Below are 26,190 nucleotides of genomic sequence, written 5' to 3' on the forward strand. Positions count from 1 at the left end.
GGATGCCTATAATCACAGCTACTGGGGAGGCTGAGACGGGAGACTCACTTGAACCTGGGAGAGGGAGGGTGCAGTGAGCCGAGATCAAGCCATTTGCACTCCAGCCTGGGTGACAGAGACTGTCTCAAACAGACAAAACTAGATATAGACAGGAAGAATTCGTGTCACAGTAATGTTGGCTGTTGACGGCTGTACATTGTCCCTGGTGTCACAGATTCCAGGAACGGGAAGGTAGTGTGGAGATCGGGAGGCAGGAACAGGTAGATGCCTTTGCACTCTGACCCCCGTGTGGTTGGGAGGCGTGACTGACGTCCCTGCTCTTGTTTCTCTGGGCCTGATAAATTTTGCATGCCTTACTGCGCACAGACAGCTTGGAGCTATTTTCTCTTCCAGCACTGTGGTGTGTAGGAAAATCCCCAGTGCAGTTCCTCCTGCTCCTCCCAGCAGTCAACACAGAAGCCTTCTACGTGGGGCTTTTCCTGCGTACCGAGGAATTCATCAGTTCTGTGTTTCCAACTGCGTATCCTCGATTCAGCTCACTTCCAACACGTCTACCTGGAGACAGGCTCAGGGCTCAGTCCCCAGACGCCCCGACTTTCCATGTCAGTTAGAGGCCCCAGGTTGTGGCCTGTGCTTCTGAGTGACTGGCTAAAAATCTGAGTTCCCATCACCCCTTCCTGGGTTTGGTTCCGTTGCCTCAGTAGCTGACAGCACCCCGGGAAACACTTAGGTCCTCTGGTTAATGCTAAAGGAGCCCTAGGAAGCCCATGAATACTGATAAACAGACCCTCAGGGCAAGGCGTGGGGGTGCATCTTTCTCTGTAGGTCTCCCCAGAACCTGTCCTTTCGGGTGTTACTGATCTTGACATTATTATTATTATCATCATTTCGAGACGGAGTTTCGCTCTTGTCGCCCAGGCTGGAGTGCAATGGCGCGATCTCGGCTCACCGCAACCTCCGCCTCCTGGGTTCAGGCAATTCTCCTGCCTCAGCCTCCTGAGGAGCTGGGATTACAGGCACGCGCCACCGTGCCCAGCTAGCTTTTTTTTTTTTTGTATTTTTAGTAGAGACGGGGTTTTACCATGTTGACCAGGATGGTCTCGATCTCTTGACCTCGTGATCCACCTCCCTCGGCCTCCCAAAGTGCTGCGATTACAGGCTTGAGCCACCTCGCCCGGCCAGTCTTAAAATTATTTTTGTAATAGGATCTGTCGCCCAGGCTGGAGTGCCGTGGTGTGATCTCTGCTCACTGCAACCTCTGCCTCCTGGGCTGAAGTGATTCTCCTGCTTCAGGCTCCTGAGTAGCTTAGATTACAGGCGTGAGCCACCACGCCCCACTCAAATTTTGTATTTTTTCGTCAAGGTGGGGTCTGGGTGTGTTGCCCCAGGCTGGTGGTCCCTTTGAGAACACTTTTTCCTCCAGCTTTGGGCCTCCGCCTCAGGCAGTGTGGTTGGGCCTGAGGTGCTTTGGGGGCCCCAGGGGAGTCCTGCAGGGGAAGACTGCGAGAATGGTGTGGCCCTGGGTGGCCTTTTTCCTGGAGGATCCTGATGTTTGAGAGCTCTTCTGGTCCCCATTTTCACTGAGCCCCCCTCTTCCTGCCTTGCAGGCAGAAAGGATGAAATCCTGGCCCTGGGAGGTCCAAATAGCAGTTCGGAGCGGAGGTGGCTCTGCCCCCAGGGGACACCTGGTGGCGTCAGGAGACCTTTGCGGTTGTCACCCCGGGGTGGGGGAAGCCCAGGGATGTTGCTCAGCACCCACAGCGCTGGGGACAGCCCCGCCACCCAGGGCGGGCGTCAGATAGAGTCACGAGAGCTGTGGCTTCCGCCGTCACGGGTGTCACTCGGAGTTTGGGTCGATGTCGCTGGGGTCAGCCCGCCTTTATTTCCTGAGTGCTTCTTGGGACCCTGGCCAAGATCCAGGCTTGCTCCCTGCAGTCCCCGCCCACTGTGTCGCCCTGAAGAAAGGACCTGAGGCCAAGTTCATGGACTACAGCTCTGGATACCCAAATTCAGGTTCCCGGATCGTACGTGCAGCAGCTGCCAGTGGGGGCTTCCCCGAGAAAAGAAGGGGCAGCTTCTGTATGGGAATGGCAGGAGTGATGGCCGGCGCCCTGTCCTTCCTGGCATCTCACCCTCCGGGACGTGAAGATAACAGACTTCACGTTGTGCAAACGGTGATAACCTTGTAGGTAATTCGTCAGCTAGCATGGAAACTGCAGGGTAGGAAAGAAGCAGCACACCTCTGCGGGCCGGTGGCGGGGCTGGCGGGGCTGGCGGGGCTGGCGGGGCTGGCGGGGACTGGCGGGGGTGGCGGGGCTCACTCGAAGGCTCTCCGGGCCTGTTGAGTTCTGCACGTCACGCAGCTCCCACTGCTCGGAGCCACTTTTCTTTCTCAGTTTTATTTTTTGGGGACAGGGTCTCAGTCTTTTTTGCCCAGGCTGGAGCGTGGGGGCACAATCTTGGCTCACTACAACCCCTGCTTTCGGGTTCAGGCCGTTCTCCTGCCTCAGCCTCCCGAGTAGTGCACCCGGCCTCTTTCCCAGTCTGTTTCCACAGGCATGTGCTGACTGGCTGTGTTTGCATCCTGCCCTCCAGCAGGAGAGACAGACGCTCTGGCCAGGGCTTAGAGGCGGCCTTGCTGGAGAGGGCTTCGGGGAGTGAAGGGGTGCAGGGCAGCGTGCTGCACCCAGTCAGGGGCGCTGCAGTGGCTGGGCTTTTGCTTTTCCTTTTTTTTCCCTGAAATAACAGCCTTTTGCAACAATTCACATATCAGAGTCCACCCGTTTTAAGTGTGCATCTCAGTGGTTTTTAGTATATCCAGTTTGTACACTTAGCACTACCATCTCATTCCAGAACATTCTCATCACCTCTAAAGGAAGTGCTGCCCGCCCCAGCAGTCAGTCCCCGTCTCCCCTCGGGCCCCTGGTGCATTTGCCCTTTGAGGAGGCCACGAGTCTGGTGCTTTCCTCCCTCCGCACTCCTTAGCCTCAGGCTAGAGGGTCGGTGGCTCTCGAGGGCGAGAAGAGTTCTGGCCAGTGCGTCCAGCCTCCCTCTTGTGACGCTTTGCTGCTGGAAAAAGAGGGTGCTGATGCAGACCCCAAGAGAGGCTAGAACTCGGGGTGGGCTGCAGATCATGGCGAGAGCAGCAGGTTTATAAGAAGCCACGAAGCTGCTCCCTTACAGAGTGGGGTGTCCTCAGGGAGCAGGAGGAGGGTGCCTGCTCTTCCTTCGCGTCTCTGTGCGTGAGAAACGGCTGGGGCTGTGGTTCAGTCTGGAACATGTCTGTACATGCTCACAAGAGGCCAGCGGGGTGGCGCATCTGACCCCCTCAGCCCAGCCTGCCCACCAGCCCTCAGTACAGTGGGCACAGTTCCAAGGTCTGCCCCGGAGAGTCTCCTAGAGCCGTAGATGCTCTGTGGTCGTCCTCATGTTGGCTTAGAATGTGACTCCTAAGCGTGACCCTTCCAGGTGCATTGCGGGTGCCTAGCTACGTACTCTATAAGATGGAGTCACTCTGGTCATGCTTTATTAAACCAGTGGCCTGGGCGGCCTCGCCCCTCCGGAGCACCTCCAGGATTGAGTTGCTTTGCATGTTTACAGGCGGCTCCGGTGGTTGCTGGGCAGCTCAGGCGGGCGGTTTGTTTGTTCGACACGAGCTTTCTGTCGCCCAGGATGGAGTATTGGAATGTGGTGGTGTGATCACTTACTGCAACCGTGAACACCCTGGGTCAGGCGATCCTCCCACCTCAGCGTGCGGCTGTGCCCAGCTGGCTGGGGCTGTTGCAGGTGGGCTAGTTATTATTAAGTCGTATGAAGTCTTGTCAACCATCCTTGGTCTTAGCTCTGTCGCTTGGAGCTCTCGGGTGGCACTGTTCTGCCCAGGTCTGAGTCTCCTTTTCACACCGCCCTCTGTCCTGCAGACAGATGCTCAGCCAGGAAGCAGCATGCTCTGATGTCCGGGCCCAGCTCTGCTTGTGAATTAGCTTCGTGGACGGGCCGGCCCTGTGCGGACTTTAGGGTCAAGTCTAAACATGCTCTGTCACGTCAATCGCGGTGGCTCACGCCAGCATTTTGGGAGTCCAAGGTGGGTGGATCACCTGAGGTCAGGAGTTCGAGACCAGCCTGACCAACATGGAGAAACCCCCGTCTCTACCAAAAATATGAAGTTAGGTGGGCATGGTGGCGCGTGCCTGTATTCCTAGCTACTCAGTAGGCTGAGGCAGGAGAATCACTTGAACTCAGGAGGCGGAGGTTGCGGTGAGACGAGATCACACCACTGCACTCCAGCCTGGGCAACAACAGTGAAAGTTCTGTCTCAAAAAAAAAAAGGCTGGGTGCGGTTGCTCACTCCTGTAATCGCAGCACTTTGGGAGGCTAAGGCAGGTGGATCACCTGAGGTCAGGAGTTTGAGACCATCCTGGTCAATGTCACGAAACCCTGTCTCCACTAAAAAAAAAAAATGCAAAAATTAGCTGGGGGTGGTGGCGCATGCCTGTAATTCCAGCTACCCGGGGGCCAAGGCTGGAGAGTTGCTTGAACCCGGGAGGTGAAGGTTGCCTTGAGTCAAGGTTGCACCACTGCACTCCAGCCTGATGACAGAGTGAGACTCCCTTTCAAAAAAAAAAAAAAACCGGTCAGGCGCGGTGGCTCACACCTATAATCCCAGCACTTTGGGAGGCCGAGGCGGGTGGATCACGAGGTCAAGGGATCGAGACCATCCCGGTCAACATGGTGAAACCCTGTCTCTACTAAAAATACAAAACATTAGCTGGGCGTGTTGGCGCGTGCCTGTAATCCCAGCTACTCGGGAGGCGGAGGCAGGAGAATTGCCTGAACCCAGGAGGCGGAGGTTGCGGTGAGCCGAGATCGCGCCATTGCACTCCAGCCTGGGTAACAAGAGCGAAACTCCGTCTCAAAAAAAAAAAAACAACAAAAGTTTTTTGAAGAGACGGGGGATCTCAGTATGTTGTTGAGGCTGGATTACAGGCATGAGCTGCTGTATCTGGCCTCTTTTTAAATTTTTAAATGTTTTTATGTTTTTAGAGTTGAGATCTTGCCCTGTTGCCCAGGTTGGAGCTCGGAGGCGATGATGGTTCACTGCGGCCTTAAATTCCTGGGCTCCGGCCGGGCGCAGTGGCTCACGCCTATATTTCCAGCACTTTGGAAGGCTGAGGCTGGTGAATCACCTGAGGTCAGGAGTTCAAGACCATCCTGGCCAACACGGTGAAACCCCATCTTTACTAATAATACGAAACTTAGGTGGGCGTGGTGGCGCACATGTACGCCTCTAATCCCAGCTGCCTGAGAGGCTGAGGCAAGAGAATCGCTTGAACTTGGGAGGTGGAGGTTGCAGTGAGCAGAGATCGGGTTAATGCATTCTAGCCTGAGTGACAAGAGTGAAACATTGTCCAAAAAAAAAAAAAAAAAAAACTGGCCAGGTGCGGTGGCTCATGCCTATAATCCCAGCACTTTGGGAGGCCGAGGCAGGTGGATCAAAAGGTCAAGAGATCGAGACCATCCTTGTCAACATGGTGAAACTCGTCTCTACTAAAAATACAAAAAATTAGCTGGGCATGGTGGCGCATGCCTGTAATCCCAGCTACTCGGGAGGCTGAGGCAGGAGAATTGCCTGAACCCAGGAGGCGGAGGTTGTGGTGAGCCGAGATCGCGCCATTGCACTCCAGCCTGGTTAAGGAGAGCGAGACTCCATCTCAAAAAAAAAAAAAAAAAGGTTTTTCCCATGTGATTTGACTGCGTGGGTGGGTGCGAGTGTGCCTGGTTGTTTCCTGTATATTTTGCGCTCTGAACAGCTCCATCCCGCCAGCCGCATGTTGGGTGCTCTGAATGCCTCTCTGTGGGGTATTCTTCCTGCAGACCCCCTGTGTGCTGTGGGGTACTGCAGGGTTCATCCTGAAGCGCTGGGTTCTGGTGCGAGACCCAGAGGGCCGGCTTCCTCCCCTCTGGTCAGGGGCTGTGTCCGGAGGGTTGCCAGGCCTGCCCCCTCCCGTTGGGGTCCTGCTTCTGCCACAGTCAGGGCCCACGGCAGGGTTCCCGTCTCCCTCCTCAAGCTGGAACTCCAGCCTGCTGCGGTCCCTGTGGTTCCTAGCTCTACAGTGTCTTCCCCCATGATCACTGGACAGAGGGCCCCACCTCCCCTGGTTTTGGGGTTTTCTTGTCACAGGGAGTCGCTGTCTCAGAGTGGTGGCCGAGGGAGCTGCAGGTCTGGCTGAGAGTGTTTTTGGCTGTGGTTTGCGCGTCCTGAGGCTGCGCAGGTCGGAGGGCGCTGTGTGGGGGTCTGGCCGAGTTCCTCTTCCCACGATTCACAGCCAAGCACTTCTCACAGGTTCCGGGCTTTACTGGGGCAGAGAACGTTCCCGGGAGCTGATGAGTCACGGGTGTGAGGGCTGGGAACACTCTGATTTACTGGGTGTCACCTGCCCTGGCCTGCTCTCCTTGGCAGTGTAACATTATTTTGGGGGCCATGTAAGTGTTCTAAAAATGAGTGCCCTGCAGAAGTTGGCAGGCTGAGCTCGCCTCTAGTTGCTGTGAGCCGGGCCCTCTGCCCCGTTGCCTGTTCCACCTCGTTCCCTGTCATTCAGCTGGGGGAGCTGTTCTTATCAGGCAGTGCGCCCTGAGTTACGCCCCCGTCCCCTCCTTCCTTGTGCTGCCTCCTGTCCAGAGCTACCTTGTGGTGCGTGCTGCTGTGCGGACCAAGGGCTGGGGCCAGGGCTTTGTCTGCAGACTTTGCCCGAAGGCCTAGCGGTGACCTTCCCTCACACGGTGGGTGGGGAGGACCCCTGACTGAGAGTGCACGTCTAGGAAAAGGAGTCTTGGCCCCGAGGCCTTTCTAGCACAGGTGTGTTCCTGGAGGGCCCAGGGGACAGGCGGAGCAGGCCACAGAGCTTGGGTGTCCGTCCCAGGGCCCATGGCTAGAGCAGCAAGGTTGCCTCATATAGCCCTGGTGTGTGGGGCGGGAGCCTCTGTGTGGAAGAGCCCGGCGCTGGCTTCCAGCTCTGTTGGGGTTCTTTTATTTATTTTTGCTTTTTATTTTGAGACGGGGTATTGCTCTGTTCCAGTGGCCGTTCACAGGTTCGATCGCACTACTGATTGGCTCAGGAGTTTTGACCTGCTCCATTTCCAACCTGGATTGGGTCGGGTCACCCCTCCTTAGGCAACCTGGTGGTCCCCGGCTCCCGGGAGGTCACCACATTGATGCCAAACTCAGTGTGGACACCCGATCGGCATCGCACGGCAGCCCAGAGCTCCTGGGCTGAAGCAAACCTCCAGCCTCAAGCGGAGCTGGGACTACAGGCACACGCCCCCCCGGCCGGCCCGGCCTTTCCTTTTTCGAGGTGCAGTTTCGCCCTTGTTGCTGAGGCTGCAGTGCAGTGGCACAGTCTTGGCTCACTCACACTTCTACCTCCCAGGTTTAAGCGATCCTCCTGCCTCATCCTCCCGAGTAGCTGGGGTTGCAGGCTTGTGCCACCACACTTGGCTACTTTTGTATTCTTAGTAGAGATGGGGTTTCTCCATGTTGGTCAGGCTGGTCTCCAACTCCTGACCTCAGGATCCACCCACCTTAGCCTCCCAAAGAGCAGGGATTACAGGTGTGAGCCACCATGCCCGGCTTGTGTTGGAGTTCCTTAGCCACCTGTCAGCAAGGGGCCGCCTTTTCACTTTGCCTGGGCCCTTGACTTCCACTGCTCCCTCCTCACCCTCTCCTGCTCTGCTCTCCTCTCTGCCTTGCCCCGACTCCTGCCTCCTTCCTTTTCTTTTTATATCTTTTGAGACAGTGTCACTCTGCCGCCCAGATTGGAGGGGAAGTGGTGCAGTCTGGCCTCACTGTAAGCACTGCTTCCTGGGTTCAGGAGATTCTCCCGTCTCACCCACCACGTAGCTCACATCACAGGTGTGTGCCACCACATCTAGCTAAATTCTCTTTTTTTTTAGAGACGGAGGAGTTTTGCTCTTTTTTTTTTTTCTTTTTTCTTTTTTGAGACAGAGTCTTGCTCTGTCACCAGGCACCAGGCTGAGTGCAGTGGAGCGATCTCGGCTCACTGCGACCTCTGTCTCCCGGGTTCATGCAATTCTCCTGCCTCAGCCTCCCGAGTAGCTGGGACTACAGGCACACGCCACCAAACCCAGCTAAGTTTTGTATTTTTTAGTAGAGACGGGGTTTCACCATGTTGGCCAGGATGGTCTTGATCTCTTGACCTCGTGATCCACCCGCCTCGGCCTCCCAAAGTGCCGGGATTACAGGCATGAGCCCCTGTGCCCGGCTGGAGTTTTGCTCTTGTTGCCCAGGCTGGAGTGGAATGGTGTGATCTTGGCTCACTTCCAGCTCCACCTCTACCTCTCGGGCTCAAGCGATTCCCCTGCCTCAGCTTTCCAAGTAGCTGGGATTATAAGCGTGCACCACCATGCCTGGCTAATTTTGAATTTTTAGTAGGGGCAGGGTTTCTCCGTGTTGGTCAGGCTGGTTTTGAATTCCTGAACTCAGGTGATCCACCTGCCTCAGCCTCCCATAATGTTGGGATTATAGACGTGAGTCACTGTGCCTGGCGTGTGTGTGTGGGTGTATGTGTGTGTGTTTGTGTGTTTTGTAGAGATGGGGTTTCGTCATGTCTTTGAGAGGCCAAGGTGGATAGCTCGCTTGAGGTCAGGATTTCAAGATCAGCCTGGCCAACGTGGTGAAACCTTGTCTCTACAAAAAAAAAGAAAAGAAAAACCAAAGAACACTTCACTTTGAAATGTTTTCTCTGAGACAGTTTCGCTCTTGTTACCCAGGCTGGAGTGCAATGGCGCGATCTCGGCTCACCGCAACCTCTGCCTCCTGGGTTCAAGCAATTCTCCTACCTCAGCCTCCTGAGCAGCTGGGATTACAGGCACGCGCCACCATGCCCAGCTAAATTTTTGTATTTTTAGTAAAGACAGGGTTTCACCATGTTGGTCTTGCTGGTCTTGAGCCTCCGACCTCAGGTGATCCGCCCTCCTTGGCTTCCCTAGGTGCTGGGATTACAGGCGGGAGCCACTGTGCCCGGCCTGAAATGGTTTTAGACTTAAAACAATGTTGCAAACACCACACAGAGTGTTTTCACGTAGCCCGCTTCACCTTCTCACCCAGCCCTGATCCGAACCAGGAGGCATCCCCAACCCATCACTGCCATGAGCCCTCGCCTCTCCTGTCTCCCCCATCTTGGCTGGTCCTTTCCTGCATAAGGAAAGCTGGGCGTCTCCCATGGTCTGGACTTCGAAGGAGAGCCAGCCGGGGGCTCTGTGTGGCGCCCCTGAGTCGGGCTGGGCGTGTCAGGCTGAGGTTCTGCGTCCTGGCGGGAGCCCCACAGATGGGGCTGGGCCTTGGGAGGCTCGTGGCGTCTGCGTGTCTCACTGTGGTGACGCCGGCCTTGTGTTTTGTCAGGTGGCGTCCACAGGTGCCCCGTTGGTTGCTTATCTTCTGCTCTGGGAGAGGCACGCTGAGGCTGCGAGGCTGCCTGGGCCGCCTCTGACGGTTCCCGCGAACTGCGGCATCCTGCGGGGCGTACCGGCAGCTGTGATTACTACAGCGGTTGCCTGATGGTGATTTTTAAAAAAAGTGTTTATTTTTATAAAAAAGACATGTGCTCTTGCTGTTTCTTAGGCCGGTCCCGTGGAATCAGGCCCCATGGAGGCTCCATCACCTGCAGTCACGTACCGGGCCTTTGCAGAAGCAGGATTCCCTGCCAGGCTGGAGCTCCCAGGCTGGAGCGGTTCCTGGTGGGCCTGTGGAGCGTGTCCTCAGGGGCTCGGGGTGTGTGGAGGAGTCATCTGACCTCCAGGGAGAAAAGGGGGAGACACGTGGAGTGGAGCTTGGGGCGGCCGTTTGCTTAAGGGTGGGAGCTATAGACTCCACCCCAGGCCTGTCCCTGTTTGCTGCCTGTGGTAGGACACAGCGTGCCAGGAATAGGTCCCCGGCAAGGTCCGTGTTCCCCGTGTGGTCCAGGGTCTAGGAGTGCCTCTGGTGGTCCCAGCTGGGCGGTGGGCTTGAGAGCTACGCCAGTTGGGGAATGAGACGGGAAGTTGGCGGCGGCGCTGGTCCGGTAGGAAGTGGTGGGGTTGTGGGTGAAGGGTGGCTCTGCGCCGCTGACCTCCCCCTGTCTTCCAGGACAAGCATCACGACGCTGCTCATGAGATCATCGAGACCATCCGGTGAGTGGGGCCTCGTCTTTGGTTCTGTGGGCGCCCGTGGTCTGCACACTCTGGGGCGGCTCCCAAGGGGCAGGCTCCTGGAGGGGCTGCAAAGCAGAGTGTGGTGACCCAGGGTGGGCAGAGCTGCTCCTCCCAGCTCCCTTCCTGGCCGGTGGGTGTACAAGCCCTGAGTTGGGGAGTCCAGCGGGGCCTCCAGGGGCATTGCCCTGCCTTCTGCCTCCTTGTTAGTCTCTGCCCTGTGGGTTTTGGGCCGAGCTTCAGTCTCACGCGCCCTCAGTGGCCTCCTGGGTCTGTGTCCCATGGGTGCAGAGAGGTGCGTTCCAGGGTGACTTGGACGGGCAGGAGGAGGAGGCCACTCTGTCGTTGTGAGCTCCCAGCCTGGGTTCCAGAGTCTGCGGCGACAGCACAGGGAGGCCTTCCAGGGTGCCGCTCTGCTTCCCACTGGGAAGCTGCCCATGGTGGCTGGCATTCTGTGTGTCTCAGGTGCTCAGGGGCAGAACCCTCATTGTGTCCACCTGCGGGGAGGCCACATGTGTCCGTGGGGCCCTGGCATCTTGCTGGGTTGTTCCTTAGCATGCTCTGCTGTGAGGCTATTGCCCGTGCACACGCCCAGCATCTGCCCAGGACTGCAACTGCTAAGAGGGCCATGCCGAGCTTCTCCTGGCCTGTGGCTCTGTGCCAGGCCCCTGGCTCCCAGGCCCTGTGGTTCACTGTTGGGGCCGGGCAGCATCCCCGGGCCGAGTCGTTGGAGGGTTAAGTGGAAGCATTTTTGTGGGTCGGCCAGACTGGGCCTCACCCGGGTCTGTGCTTCCAGTGTGGGGTCTGCTTTGTTTAAATGTCATCCTCTGTGGACCAGGCAGTGGAGTAGGGGCCCCTTTGTTCTTTGTAAAAGAAGCCTGGTGTTGTGGTAGGAGGGAGGGCTCTGTATCAGGCAACTGGGCCTCAGCCCAGCCCCAGCCCAGCGGTAGTGTGCTCCTGGGAGCCGACTGCCTTCCTGTGCCTGGGCTTCTGTTGTCTGCATTCAGGGGCCGAGATTGTGCTGGCCAGTTGCTGTCCTGTGCGTTTTCCATGCCTGCCCACGCCAGGCTGCTCAGATCTCTGTCCTGGTTCCTTGGGTGCATTGCAGTGACTCATTTTAGAGTGAAGCAGCTTTTCCTCCCTGGGAGGTGCTGCATGAGGTTGTGAGGTGCCGCTGTGCAGTTTCCTCATGTTTTTAAGGGATTGTGGGGTGTGTTTGTAAGGGATATTGGTCTGCTGTTTCTTTTCTTGTCTTGACTTTCTTTCTAGTCCTTTGTGTGTCTGTGGTTTTAGGGTCAGGGTGATGCTGACTGCATGAAACTCTGAAGAAGTTTGTGTAGCTTTAGTGTTTTATCTTGTCAGTGTTTGAGAGAACTCACCAGTGAAGCCATCGGGGCCTGGAGCCATCTTTGTGGGAAGTAAAATCTTTCGCAGGTGTACAGCGTTTGGAGATGCCGTTTCTTCCTGTGTCAGTTTTGGTTTGGTAATTTGTGTCCTTCAGCTCTTGGGATGTGTTCATCTCAGTGAGGCCATTGGATTTACTGGCACACCCCCCCTCCCTCCTCTGTTGAGTCTTGCTCTGTTGCCCAGGCTGGAGTACAGCGGCGCTATGTCAGCTCATTGCAACCTCCACCTTTCAGGTGCAAACGATTCTTTTGCCTCAGCCTTCCGAGTAGCTGGGACTACAGGCGTGTGCCGCCATGCCTGGCTCATTTTTGGGTTTTGTTGGCCAGGCCTGCCTTGAACTCCTGACTGCAAGTGAGCCGCCCCTCTCAGCCTTTCAGAGCGCTGGTGCTACAGGCCTGGCCCGATGTTCTTGGCGTCACTGCCTGTAAGTTCTGTGGGACAGCGCCCCTTTCATGTCGTTTTCGGTGTGGTGTCGGGATCCCAGCGCTGTGGTGGGCTGGTATGTTTCCGTCTCAGCTTGTAGCCCCCTCTGGCTCCCTTTCCTGGTGGTGTCTGTTGATGAAGCTCTGTCTATTTCGGGATTAGTTAATTCTTCAAATTACAGTTGTCTTCAGCTTTTTGTCAGTCAGTTGCTTTTCAAACTCTGATGTGGCCAGTGGCTTCCTAGACCAGCGCTGTAGCATGTGAGTTCACTTAGCTCCCCAGAGCCACCCGTATGTGACCTTGAAGCCATGTAAAATCTGCGTGACTCATTAACAGCTTCACGGTCAACATCGTAGCCTTTGTTTTGAAGTCACGCCTCCTTTCTCTCCACTCAGTGGAGTGGTGGGGATGTTTTTTTTCTGTTCGAGAGGACGCATTGCTTAAGAGCAGACGTGGGCCGGGCGCGGTGGCTCACACTTGTAATCCCAGCACTTTAGGAGGCCGTGGTGGGCAGATCATGAGGTCAGGAGTTCGAGACCAGCCTGGCCAACACAATGAAACCCTGTCTCTACTAAAAAATGTAAAAATTAGCTGGGTGTGGTGGCACGCACCTGTAGTCCCAGCTACTCGGGAGGCTGAGGCAGGAGAATCACTTGAACCCAGGAGGTGGAGGTTTCAGTGAGCTGAGATGGCAACACGGCACTCTAGTGGGGTGACAGAGCGAGACTGTCCCAAACAAGCACACCCCTCATGATTGTTTCTGCTGCTGTGTTTCAGATGGGTCTGTGAGGAAATCCCGGATCTCAAGCTCGCTATGGAGAATTACGTTTTAATCGACTATGACACCAAAAGGTAAGCAGAGTCCTGCCCGGCTGCTCCTCTCCCAGGACAGGCTCGGCTGCTGGGGAGGGCGGGACAGCGCAGCCTATAATTAGCTCTTCTTAGATGCTGCAAGCTGATCTGAAATTTCCTTTTCGAGTTGGCTGTGGCCGCCATCGAGTTATTTTGGTAGGAAATGTTTATCAACTCTTGGCAAAGGCTGTCAGAGCCAGGACAGAATTGGAAACTCTGGTTGTGGAAAGTGGAACTGGCTTGGAGTCAGCCCGCGCGTTAGTAAGCGCTCTTTTTATAGCCGGGGGCTGACGGCCAGAAGTCCGTGTTCCTGCCTGGGGCCGTGCCGCTGGCCAGGCCTGGGCGGCCTTAGGCTCCTTGGCAGCTCTGTTTGGATCTCAGTTGGGTGTCCCTGTGTCTCCAGCCCTGTGGCCGCCTAGCAGTTGTTAGCAGTGCTCCCTGGTGGCTCCTGGGTCTTTGAGGAGGGTCTTGTGGGTGGAGAGGGGCAGGGCTGTCTCTGGAATGCTGGCTGGGAAGTGCTTTGTTTTTCTTTGAGTAGGAAGACATTCCAGGCTGAGCCTTTTTCAGCTCTTGGGAGGGCTGAAATCAACAGCGTTGTCCTCCCTCCAGAGCTCTGCTATCCTGAACTAAGTGAGCCGCTGTCTCCACCAAGAGTCAAGCCCAGGGCCCTTGACGCCATCCAGGGCTGAGCAGCTCTGCTTGCCCTCTGGCCTCACAGGCGTGTGGGAGGGACTCCGTTGTCTGCTGTCAGAGTCTCAGCCCCAGTAAACCTGGAGATCCTGTGCCTCTCCCTCGAGCCCTGCCTGTTCCCTGCTCAGCACTCTGCTGCCCCACGAGCAGAGAAGCGCCTTGTGCTCACTTGTGGCTCAGCTGCTGGCACAGGTCCTCCTTACCGACCCGCTGCTGTGGACGTTACGCCACTTGCCCTGCACGTGGGGACTCTGTGACCCCTCATCAGGCGTGATGGTGTGCTGGGCTCTTCCTGGTGTGGTATAAGGTGCAATGAAGCATGCAGGTGAACAGCCAGCCACGCGGCAGGGTGCACAGAGGGGTCTGCAGGGCCACACGGCACTGTCTCCGGGGAGGCTAGGTGCAGCAGCCCGGAAGCCTCCGCATCCTGTCCCGGGTTTCACGCGAGCTTCTCGGAGCCTGGTTGATGGTCGCCTCCATCTCCGGTTCCCTCTCTAAGCTTCTTACCAAGCTTGGGCTTTACCCCACCCAGGGGCGGCCCCCACAAGTTGCCTCCTTAGAACAGAAGATGCTCCTGTCACCTAGGAGTTCCCAGGAATCAGGAGCTCTGTCAGGACCTGGAGACCCCTCGGGTGGGTAGTGTCCGGGCTGACCCCTTTGCTAGTAACTGAGGGGCGGTTGTGCCATGCCTCACTCGTGTGTGGCCTGTGCCTGGGCTCTGAGAAGCGAGTGTGTCAGACACTGTGCTCAGGGCGCCCCGGCACGTGCGTGTGTGACGTCCTTCCCCTTCGCAAGGCTAAAAAGACAGCAGGGACTGGCCGGGCGGTGGGCGGTCCTCATTCTCTCTCCATGCCCCTGAGATGCTGGCAGGGGCACCTGAGGGACCGAGCCATTAGGGCATCAGGCCAAGGGCAGCCCCAGTTCCACCTGCACCTGCATTTGCACCTCCTGCCAGGACGTGTCTCTTCCAGGGAGTGCCCAGAGGTGTTTGGGGAGGGGTCTGGTTGTCGCTGAAGGTGAGTGTGGAAGTTAGCGGCCGGCAGTTCTCCTGGGGCCGTGGGGAAGGTGGGAGGCACCGGGCCGGCTCTGCCACTTCATCTCTCTCCTTCCCGAGGCTGGAGGCAGGCCCCGGCCAGATGCTGCTCACAGACCCAGGCCCATGCTGCCTGCTGGCCCATCAGTCCGCCTGGGCTGCCTTCGCCCTGTGTCCTTCGTGCTCTGTGTGCGGCTGTGCTCCCCAGGCCTGTCGCAGGGTCTTGTTCTTGGCGTTTGCTGCCCTTAAGTTCTCTTGCTTTATCCTCTGAGCTGCTGGGTAAGGAAAGCATGAACTCAGCCCTGGTGCTCGGGTTTTTCTGTGTGGAAGGCAGCGTGTGAACCTCAGACACATGCAGTGCCCGGCTTCAGGGCGGCCAGGGTCGGCAGGAAGAGCATAGGGCTGGGGCTGGGGCGGGAGGAGGTGGAGGAAAGAGCCCCCAGCCCCAGCCTCCCACAGCTGCAGAACCCTGGAGTGGGGGTCAGGTCGTTCTCCGGGAGGGCCATCCTGGGCACTGCAGGTGCCGGGCAGTCCCTGCCGCCATCTGTTGCTTGCCCCGCCGCATTCCTGGGGTCCCTGGTTAGAAGCACCGTGTTTGACTGTTTCTGGGAGAGGCCACCCTCCTCCTCCTGTCTCTCAGTCTGCTCTGGCGCCTTGTGAGGAGGTGGAATGGACGCTGTTGCCCTCGTTTTGCCGATGGGCCTCACAGCCTAGGAAACTGAGCAAGTAACTAGGTCCAGACCAGACAGACTGGGCTGGGCAGACCCAACCCGGAAGCCCCCCGAGCCCAGGCCTGTCTGGGCCGCGTGGCCCACCTTTCCTATGGCTCACGTGCCCCACGGACAGTGGGCACTCCCTGCTGCCGGGTGGGCTCTGCCCTGGAGGGCTGTTGGGCACATGCACTTAGGTAGTGAAGGCTGGCCCTGCGACCCAGGCTTGGGGCAGAGCTGCTGCTGGCGGGGGCGGGGGCTGAGTCTCACTGTGGTCCCTGCTGTGCCGTGTCTGACGTGACCCACTGCTGAAGCGTGAAAGAGTTGAGGCTTCAGAGGGACACACACACACAGCAGTGTGGGCGGGGTGGGGGGCACCGACCTTTCTTTAGTGCTCCCTCCTCCTGCACCTGCCCAGGCAGAGGCCTGCTGGTCCCCAGGACTTCGGCCGTTCCTCTGCCTCTAGTGCGGGTGGCTCTCCCCAGCCAGGGGAAGGAAGACCCTGTAAGGCCAGGCCCAGTGGTTCCCACTCTGGGAGGCTTGCCTTGGGCCCCCTCGAGCCCTCTTCCTCTCCTCACGCCTCCAGCTCACCTGGACCTGGGCTTTGCGCGGGCACCTGGGCGGGTACAGCTGCCTCGGGGTCCAGTGCTTCCTTGCACCAGACTCTGGGGGTCCCCTTGCCTGTGCCCAGACCTGAGGTCCCCTGCATCGGGCCAGAAAGCCAGGCTTCTGCTGGAGGAGTCTGGGCCAGCTGGCTGTTGGGCGGGGACCACACCTCAGAGCCTGCCCTGTCCGCGTGCCATCCCCTCTGTGCGTTCAGCTGGTTCTGGCCCGTATGATCAGGCCCTTCTCTTGCCTTTTTCAGCTTTGAGAGCATGCAGAGGCTCTGTGACAAGTACAACCGTGCCATCGACAGCATCCACCAGCTGGTAAGTGGCTCCCACACCCTTGACGTCATCACTTAGGGGCACAGGGCTCCCCCTTAGAGCCCTCGGGCATTGGAACGTGCAGCGTGGGGGCCTATGGCCTGTGGGTGACGGGGGCGATGCTGAGGCCGGGCTGTGGCCATGTGCCATCGCAGAGCCGTCTATGGTTTGTGTGCTGAGGCAGGGTCCTGAGGCTGTGATGTCCACACACGCCTCTGCGCCCCTGGGCAGTCCCCGAGGGCCCCAGCAGAGGCCGGGTCCCTATCCTCCCTGGGCTGTGTGAATGCGGCCTTCCCCTTTTACCTCCCCCCTCCCCCACGCTGCCCGCCTTCCTCAGGTTGGATGTGCCCTGGGGCTCCCTGGTCCTGCCATGTCTTACGAAGCTTTCCTCACAAAGGACGGGGACACAGCCAGTTGGGGTGCCACTTGCCATGTTCTAGAAAGTGCTGTGGTCCCTGGTGTGTGAGGGCAGGGAGCTCTTGAAGGCCTTGCAGTGGAGGGAGGCCCTGGTGGGGACGGCGGCTTCACTGGGCCCTCCATTGGGAAAGGGGCTGGGGCTCGGCCTGTGGCCAGGTGGTTCATGTGGCGTGGCTGGCCACCCCGCAGTGGAAGGGTACCACGCAGCCCATGAAGCTGAACACGCGGCCATCCACTGGGCTCCTGCGCCACATCCTGCAGCAGGTCTACAACCACTCGGTGACCGACCCTGAGAAGCTCAACAACTACGAGCCCTTCTCCCCCGAGGTGTACGGGGAGACCTCCTTTGACCTGGTGGCCCAGATGATCGACGAGATCAAGATGACCGACGACGACCTGTTTGTGGACCTGGGGAGCGGTGAGTGTCGCCTGCCACGTGCTCAGCCCAGTGCTCTGTGCCTGCCCCATGCCTGCTTGGAGAAGAGTTGAACAGGGTCTGGCGATGCTGGCGTAGACGGCGCTTCCTTCCCCACCCCTCTGCCCCGCTGCGGGTGCATTCCTTTCCCCGGCCCTGACCTTCCCGGAGCCCGGGTTCCACCCAGAGGGGAGAAATCTCAGGAACCCAGCGGTTCCCAGACTGTACCCCTTCTTCCAGGTGCCTGGAGACTGCTTTTCCCCTGCTCCCCACCAGCACCCTCTGCACTCACTCCCAGGAGCTGTGCTCTTTAGCCTGGGCCTCAGCGCGGTCCCCCACCCACGCCTGCAGCCTGCAGCCCTCCCCAGGCACATCTGCTCCCTCCACAGCAACTGGAAAGGTCCCGTGCAGAGGAATACCCCAGGTCCCTGGGGCTCCTGGAGGGCCTTGTGCCCTCCCTGCATCCCCAGTCTCCCTCGTTACCCCTGCGTCTGGGCCATGTCCTGCCCCTCCCAGGTTGGGGCTCAGGGTGGTCTCGGCAAGTCCCCACAGGCCACCTCCCAGCTCCCGGCGTTGTTTCAGCCTCTCCCTGCGCTCAGAGTCTGACTCTGCTTGTGAGGTGTCGTCCCCTCTCGAAGCACAGTGGGGCCCCTTGAGGCAGGGCCCTAGGTGTGGGTTCATGGCTCTGTCTTCCCGAATGAGGCACAGGTGAGCGGTCAGCACATGAACAGCCACGTTACCTGATTCATTTCTTTCTTTTTTTTTTTGAGATGGAGTCTCACTTTGTCACCCAGGCTGGAGTGCCATGCCTCGATCTCAGCTCACTGCAACCTCTGCCTCCTGAGTTCAAGTGATTCTCCTGCCTCAACCTCCCGAGTAGCTGCGACTACAGGCGCACGCCACCACGCCTGGCTAACCTTTTTTTTCATTAGAGATGGGGGTTTTGCCGTGTTAGCCAGGATGGTCTCGATCTCCTGACCTTGTGATCCGCCCATCTTAGCCTCCCAAAGTGCTGGGATTACAGGCGTGAGCCCCCGTGCCCGGCTAGCCTGATTAATTTCTGATAGGACCACCCTATCCAGGCCGCAGGGCTGACTGGGCCACCAGCTGTCAAGGGTCAGACGGTGGAGGCTCCTTCTCCGTAGTGTCTAGGCTGTCTCTGGGCCCCTTGATCCTCAGTGGACAGGTAACCTGCGCCTGTGGTGTGTGAGCCCCGCTTCCAACAGTCCTGGCTCTGATGTAGTGGAGGGGGGCCCTGAGGGCAGGGACTAAGAGGGCTTTGCATAAACCAGGCATGGTGGCTCACGCCTGTAATCTTAGCACTTAGAAGGCTGAGATGGAAGGATCGCTTGAGGCCAGGAGTTCAAGACCCACCTGTTCAGCAAAGCAAGACTGCCGTCTCTGTCTGTCTGTCTGACAGAGTCTCGTTCTGTCACCAGTCTGGAATGCACTGGTGTGATCTCGGCTCACCGCACCCTCTGCCTCCCGGGTTCAAGCGATTCTCCTGCCTCAGCCTCCCGAGTAGCTGGGACTACAGGTGTGCCCCACCACGCCCAGCTAATTTTTGTATTTCTAGTAGAGAAGGGCTTTCACCATGTTGGCCGGATGGTCTCAATCTCTTGACCACGTGATCTGTCTGCCTCGGCCTCCCAAAGTGCTGGAATTACAGGCGTGAGCCACCGCGCCCGGTCTTTTTTTTTTTAAGTTAAAAAAACTGCAGTGAAAATAATGCTTATTGGTTGGGTGCAGCGGCTCACACTTGTAATCCCAGCACTTTGGAAGGCTGAGGCAGGGGATCTCCTCACCTGAGGTCAGGAATTCGAGACCAGCGAGGCCAATATGGTGAAACCTAGTCTCTACTAAAAAGAAGAAAATTAGCGGGCTGTGGTGGCGGGTGCGTGTACCAGCTACGGGGAGGCTGAGGTATGAGAATGGCTTGAACCTGGGAGGCAGAGGTTACAGTGAGCTGAGATTGTGCCAGGTGGCTCCTGCGTGTAATCCCAGTGCTTTGGGAGGCTGAAGTCAGAGGGCCACTTGAGTCTGGTTCAAAACCAGTCTGGGTAACATACTGACACCCCATCTCTACTGCAAAGAACAAAAAATTAGCTGGGTGTGGTGGTGCCGGCCTGTGGTCGCAGCTGTTTGGGAGCTGAGGTGGGAGGATTGCTTGAGCCCAAGAGGTGGAGACTGCAGGAGCCAGGATCACACCCCTGCAGTTCAGCCTGGGCGACAGAAGCAGACCCTGTGTGAAAAAACAGAAAAAAAATTTAAAAAGCTCTTATGTTTTAGACGACGTCCTAGCACTCGTTGGCACAGCTCTGGCCTTCTCCCTGCGTGCCTCCCTACCCGCTGGTGTGGTGCCCGTCTGTGCCTTCCTTCCCGGTGGTGTGGTGCCCATCTGTTTCTCCTTCCCGGTATGGTGCCCGTCTGTGCCTCCTTCCCGCTGATGTGGTGCCCGTCTGTGCCTTCCTTCCCGCTGGTGTGGTGCCCGTCTGTTTCTCCTTCCCGCTGGTGTGGTGCCCGTCTGTGCCTCCTTCCCGCTGATGTGGTGCCCGTCTGTGCCTTCTTTCCCGCTGGTGTGGTGCCCGTCTGTTTCTCCGTCCCGCTGGTGTGGTGCCCATATGTGTCTCCTTCCCGCTGGTGTGGTGCCCGTCTGTTTCTCCTTCCCGCTGGTGTGGTGCCCGTCTGTTTCTCCGTCCCGCTGGTGTGGTGCCCATATGTGTCTCCTTCCCGCTGGTGTGCCCATCTGTGTCTCCTTCCCGTTGGTGTGGTGCCCGTCTGTTTCTCCCTTCCCACTGGTGTGGTGCCCGTCTTTTTCCCTTCCCACTGGTGTGGTGCCCGTCTGTGTCTCCTTCCCGCTGGTGTGGTGCCCATTCGTGTCTCCTTCCCGCTGGTGTGGTGCCCGTCTGTGCCTCCCTTCCCGCTGGTGTGGCGCCCGTCTGTGCCTCCCTTCCCACTGGTGTGGTGCCCGTCTGTTTCTCCCTTCCCACTGGTGTGGTGCCCATCTTTTTCCCTTCCCACTGGTGTGGTGCCCGTCTGTGCCTCCCTTCCCGCTGGTGTGGTGCCCGTCTGTGCCTCCCTTCCCGCTGGTGTGGTGCCCGTCTCTTCCTCCCTTCCTGCTGTTTTGCTAGTGGCGGTCTGTGCCTACCGTGGTTATACCGTGGTTATACCGTGGTTCATTCCCAGTCTGGAGCACAGAGCTGCTTAGCAGGGGAGGAGAGGGGTCTTGATGCTCCCGGTATGTGCAGCTACCACCGCCTTCCTATTGCTGGTACATCTACAGCCCCAGTTCCCTCCTCCCTCAGAGCCGGGTACCGCACTGTGCACTGAGGCTGTGAAACCGCAGTGGCCGGGAGGCTGGCCTGGCTGCAGGTGGCTCCTCACTGCCTCTCCCACCCACATGCCGGGAGGCTGGCCTGGCTGCAGGGGGCTCCTCACTGCCTCTCCCACCCACATGCCGGGAGGCTGGCCTGGCTGCAGGGGGCTCCTCACTGCCTCTCCCACCCACATGCCGGGAGGCTGGCCTGGCTGCAGGGGGCTCCTCACTGCCTCTCCCACCCACATGCCGGGAGGCTGGCCTGGCTGCAGGTGGCTCCTCACTGCCTCTCCCACCCACATGCCGGGAGGCTGGCCTGGCTGCAGGGGGCTCCTCACTGCCTCTCCCACCCACATGCCGGGAGGCTGGCCTGGCTGCAGGGGGCTCCTCACTGCCTCTCCCACCCACATGCCGGGAGGCTGGCCTGGCTGCAGGTGGCTCCTCACTGCCTCTCCCACCCACATGCCGGGAGGCTGGCCTGGCTGCAGGGGGCTCCTCACTGCCTCTCCCACCCACATGCCGGGAGGCTGGCCTGGCTGCAGGGGGCTCCTCACTGCCTCTCCCACCCCATGCCGGGAGGCTGGCCTGGCTGCAGGGGGCTCCTCACTGCCTCTCCCACCCATATTGAGCCTCAGATCCCGCTCATTAGCCTTCCTGGGCACCGTCAGGTTTCGTCAGCCACGTTGCTGTGTGTCTCTGTGGTGGTGACGCAAGGATGATTTGGGGTGGACAGGAGCCTTTCCAGACCTGCCGAGTCTGACAGCCCTGTCTGTCTGAACAGTGAACCCCACATGGGGCCCTTAGACTCAAAATGGAATCTGGTTCTGGAGGCCACCAACTCATGTTCGTGGATCATGTGTCTTGATGGCTGTCCGCTCGTGGGGGCTCCGCTTGGGGCCTGGTCTTTGTGACATATCCTAAGTGACCTCAGAGCATCGCATATGTGGGGAGACCTGTGGCCTCCCCTGTGGGTCTCCGTGGCCATAATTTTGTGGCCTGTGTCCCTGAGCTGGCATGGCCTCCCAGATGATGTCTGAGCGTGTGTGGTATCTGATGGATCTCTCTGATCACAGGTGTGGGCCAGGTTGTGCTCCAGGTCGCCGCTGCCACCAACTGCAAGCATCACTATGGTGTCGAGAAAGCAGACATCCCGGCCAAGTATGCGGAGGTGAGCGGGGCCGCGGGCCGGGCTGTGTTGGGGGCAGGGGACTCTCAGAGAAGGTGACGCCCTGGGTGCCTGCACCCACTGCTGTGGGGCTTCCGAGTCTGGGTGGCATTCTTTCCAGGCCCGAGATGTCTGGGCTGCCTGCAGGGTGTGCCTGTGAGTGCAGTGCCCAGGCACTCTCGTGGCCCATCCTAGGCCTGCCCTAGCGCCGTGGGGGTGTCTCCCAGCCTGTTTCACGCTGCACGCCACCAGTGAGGCAGGAGGTGCTTAGCTCCACCTCGTGGCACAGCCGAGAAGCGCCTGGGGTGGTTGGGGTGCCAGCGCGGGCGGACACGTTGAGGGAGGCCCCGCTGCCCTGAGAGTTTGTAACGGGTGTTTGGTTTCTTTCCTTCCAGACCATGGACCGCGAGTTCAGGAAGTGGATGAAATGGTATGGAAAAAAGCATGCAGAATACACAGTGAGTGCCATCGCTCCGCCCCGCTCCCATCACTGCCCGCCCCTTTCAGCCCCTCCTTTCTGAACGCTGTTGGCACGTGGTTGTCGGCATGCGGTGCCCCCTGTGGAGTCCTCTCTGCTTGTCGTAGGGCTGCCTGGGCATGGCCTCTGAGCCGGCAGTGGGCACCTCTGTTGACACCATCCCTCCTGTCCTCTCTGACATGGCCTCTGTCCCTTGGCAGCCTGCGGTGCACAGAGGTGGTGCAGGAAACAGGCTTGGGGCTCTGGAGTGGAGGCCTGTGGGACCAGCCAGGTTGTAGGCCGGCTGCAGTGTCCTTGGGGTGTCATGCTTCACTGAGGACAGCCTTGTTTGGATGGGTTCCTGGTCCTCGGTGCCATATTCTTCATGACATGCCCGCGACCTTGGGGTGGGCAGTGTTCTCTCTGCCCTGTCACGATGCGCTTACCAAGGAAGCCGTTTCTCCCATGGATCGTGTGGATGGCACCTTCGTGGGGTTGGTCCCTGTGGGGTTTCTCCTGTGGATCCTGTGGATGGCGCCTGTGTGTGGCCAGTCTGTGTGGGGTTTCTCCTGTGGATCCTGTGGATGGCGCCTGTGTGTGGCCAGTCTGTGTGGGGTTTCTCCCGTGGATCCTGTGGATGGCGCCTGCGTGTAGCCGGTCCCTGTGGGGTTTCTTCCCGTGGATCCTGTAGATGGCGCCTGCGTGTGTCCGGTCCCTGTGGGGTTTCTCCCGTGGACCCTGCGGATGGTGCCCACATGTGGCCGGTCCCTGTGGAGTTTCTCCTGTGGATCCTGTGAATGGCGCCTGCGTGTGGCCGGTCCCTGTGGGGTTTCTCCCGTGGACCCTGCGGATGGTGCCCACATGTGGCCGGTCCCTGTGGAGTTTCTCCTGTGGATCCTGTGAATGGCGCCTGCGTGTGTCCGGTCCCTGTGGGGTTTCTCCTGTGGACCCTGCGGATGGTGCCCACATGTGGCCGGTCCCTGTGGGGTTTCTCCCGTGGATCCTGTGTAAGGCGCCTGCGTGTGGCCTGTCCCTGTGGGATTTCTCCCGTGGACCCTGCAGATGGTGCCCACATATGGCCGGTCCCTGTGGGGCATGTGCTCCTTGTTCTATGGCTGTCTGAGTGGCAGTGGGAAGGAGATGCTCTTTAGAGAGCAGGAAGGTTGGTTTTCCTCACGCGGCGGGTAATTACTGGGCCAGAGCTTCCAGGAGCAGCTGCCGCTCTTGTGTCGTCCTCAGACCTCTTCCCAGCCCATGCTGAGTCCTTAGACCCCAGGCTCCGCCCTGGACCTTTCCACACAGGGCTGTGCTTGCAGGACTGGCTGCTTCCTCCACCTGTGTTCTCTTCCTCCCGGTCCCAGTTGCTCAGTCACTTACCCGTGGTGTGGGCTGACAGCGCCCAACGTCCTGGCAACGCCCCAGACCTGCGGATTCCATCCCTGCCGCTCCCTCGTGCCGTATGGCTTGGTGCTGGTGCAGCTATTGGCGGCAGCTTGGCATCAGGGCTGTGGGAAGGAGGATGTTACCTGCTCTAGACCTGGAGCCCCTGAAGCACAGGGCGGCCCCCAAGCCTGCAGCCCCTCGAATCCCCAGAGGCCTCCCTGAGAAGGTGGAAGGAGTGCTGGGCAGGGCGGGCACCCGGTCACCCTGGGAGGACAATGGTGCAGGGGTTAAAGTGCCCACAGAGCAGCTCACGATGGATGGCAAGGCCGGATCCCAGGTGGCCCTGACCACTCAGTTCCCGGGTGGAATCTACAGGTTTGCAGAAGTAGCAGAATCAGGCTCCCCCGGGGTCCTGTTGTCATTCGATTCTCACAGTTCAGAGGGACGCCTGATGGACACGGGTGGCATACAGTTCCAGCCCCCTGCCAGGCAGGGCCGCCCAGTGTCTGCCTTTCTCCCGGGTGGGTGGAGGTGTGGCCGGGGCTGTGTGTCCGCCCCGCTCCCTCCTGCTCGGACCCCGTCGCGGGGGGTGGGGTGGGATGGGGGAGGGCGGGGAGGAGGTGGGAGAGTGGTTGCACCGTGGGAGGGGCGGCCCGGCCCCCTCACAGAGGGCCCCCACAGGGTGGGTGCCAGGAGGGGGGAGAGCGCGGCGACGGGTCGGCCCCGGGATTCGGTGAGTGCTGCTGCCAGGGGGCCTGTCTGCTGGGCCTCCCTCAGATCACTGTGAGGCCTTGGCATTCCTGCCATTACCACCAGCTCACAGGGAGGAGGAGGCACTGAGGGGTGAGTGGGTTTGCGTCCTGCCTAGCGTGTGCCTCGGCACCCAGCTCAGACCCTCCACACTATCCCTCAGCACAAGTGAAGGCCAGTCAGGGCACTGGGGCCTGATCCCTGGTGTCCCAGACCGGGATCAGGAGCCTTTGCCGGCTGGTCCTGCCCCGGGTTTACTGGCCGTGGTGGTCAGAGCAGATCCACCTGGGTGGGGAAACGGATGCATGGTCCAGGCGTGTCTGTTTTCCCGTGGGGCTGACACGGGCTCTGGTGGCAGGGACGCCGGGGTCAGGCAGTGTCCCTGTTTGCCTCCTCAGGGGAGTTGGTAGCTGGGAACTTTGTGTTTTAGGGGCAGGGCTCCCCCGTCCTCCAGGCTGTGTGATCGTAGTTTGTTGCAGCTGTGAACTCCTGGGCTCAATTGATCCTCCCACCTCATCCTCCCGAGTAGCTGGGACTGCAGCCATGTACCACCATACCTGGCTAATTAAAAAAAAAAATGGATCATGCCTGTAATCCCAGCACTTCAGGAGGCTGAGGCCAGGTGCACTGATGTCAGGTGGATCACAGAGATCGGGAACTCAAGACCAGCTTGGCTACCACGATGAAAGCCTGTCTCTACTAAAAATACAAAAACTGACTGGGCTTGGTGGTGCACGTCTGTAGTCCCAGCTACGTGGGAGGCTGAAGCAGGAGAATCATTTGAACCTGGGGAGTGGAGGCTACAGTGAGCCGAGATGGTGCCACGGCTCTCTGCCTTGGGCGATAGAAGCAGACTTCATCTCACACACACACACACACACACACACACACACACAAAACATACCGACGGAGTCTCACTGTGTTGGCCAGGTTGGCCTCCAACTCCTGGGTTCAAGCGATCCTCCTACCTTGGCCTCCTAAAGTGCTGGGATGACAGGCGTGAGTGTGCCTGGCTGTCCCTATGTCTTTTTGGGGCTTGACACCCTATCTCTTTTTACTGCTGAATAGTATTCCTTAGTCTGGGTGTGCCGCAGTTAATTCCCCCACTCACCTGCTGAGGACATCTTGGCTGCTCCCGTGATCGGGCGGTTATGAACGCCGCCGGAAACATGCGTGCGTCGGTTTCTGTGCGCACCTAAGAGCTGCACTCCTGTGGGTACAGAGCAAGCAGCACGATTGCTGGATCGTGTGGAAAAAGCCGCCAGACTGCCTCCCAGCGTGTCCACACCAGCTACGTCACCCCCAGCAGTGAACAAGGGTCCCTGCTGCCCCAGGTCTGGCCAGCGCCTGGGAGGTCCTCGATCCTTTATCTGAAGCCTTGCCGTGATGTGGGTCCTGGACTTCTTGTGGATTCCTGGGGGTTGTCTGCAAACGTGGACCACTCTGCCTTTTCCTTCACAGCTCATGTCCATCTCCTCCCCCTTTCCCATCCCCTCGTGCTGGCTGGCATTTCCCAGGCAATGTGAGTTGTGGGGGCAAGACGGTTACCCTTCCCTGCCCTGCTCCTGGTGGGCAGCTGAGCCCCTGGCCACGGAGCGCCATGGTAGTGGCGGGCTTGTGTGGACGGTCTTCGTGGGTGGGTGACAGGCCTCGACCCTGAGTTTGCGGTGTGTGTTGCTTTGGTGCTGTTTCTGGTTCGGCTTGGTGCCATGCTTTCCATTCCTCACCCGGTTGCTGTGATGGGTTTCATGTTGGCCCGGCCTCCCCGACCCCCGGATACGTCCCCTTCACTGGGCCTGCGATCCTGTGCATCCCAGGCGGGATTCCGCCGGCTGATGCTCTGCTGAGGGGTTTTCTGCCGGGGCCAGAGCCGTGGTCTGCAGTGTTCCCTCGTGGCCGCGCCTGGGTGCTTTGGTCCCAGGTGGCGCTCCCTTGGCTTCTGTTTCACTGTTTGTTGTTTTCAGTGGGACTTGCAGCCCCAGGGCTGTGGGCCCAGCTCTCCTTCCCTTTCTCATGGTGATTGTTCCGGAGTCCCTGCCCTCT

The 26,190-nt window shown here is 58.9% G+C and overlaps 1 protein-coding gene across 17 annotated transcripts in view; it reads left to right on the forward strand.

The window, feature by feature from the left end:
* Positions 1-26,190, forward strand: part of DOT1L (DOT1 like histone lysine methyltransferase) — a 66,602-nt gene that overhangs the window by 7,101 nt on the left and 33,311 nt on the right. For 5 of the 17 annotated variants that reach the window (XM_078361432.1, XM_035284333.3, XM_078361434.1 and 2 more), the window contains exons 2-7: positions 10,142-10,185; positions 12,811-12,885; positions 16,184-16,247; positions 16,851-17,079; positions 21,466-21,560; positions 21,953-22,015. In XM_078361432.1, the coding sequence (XP_078217558.1) occupies positions 10,142-10,185; positions 12,811-12,885; positions 16,184-16,247; positions 16,851-17,079; positions 21,466-21,560; positions 21,953-22,015 (570 nt within the window). Of the gene's footprint in view, positions 1-3,390; positions 3,787-3,920; positions 4,085-7,793; positions 7,910-9,637; positions 9,788-10,141; positions 10,186-11,861; positions 12,035-12,810; positions 12,886-16,183; positions 16,248-16,850; positions 17,080-21,465; positions 21,561-21,952; positions 22,016-26,190 lie in introns of those variants that run through there. The other 12 variants (XM_078361428.1, XM_078361430.1, XM_078361425.1 and 9 more) reach the window with 11 other exon arrangements.

Source organism: Callithrix jacchus, chromosome 22 (assembly GCF_049354715.1).
Source record: "Callithrix jacchus isolate 240 chromosome 22, calJac240_pri, whole genome shotgun sequence".
Classification (NCBI taxonomy): domain Eukaryota; kingdom Metazoa; phylum Chordata; class Mammalia; order Primates; family Cebidae; genus Callithrix; species Callithrix jacchus.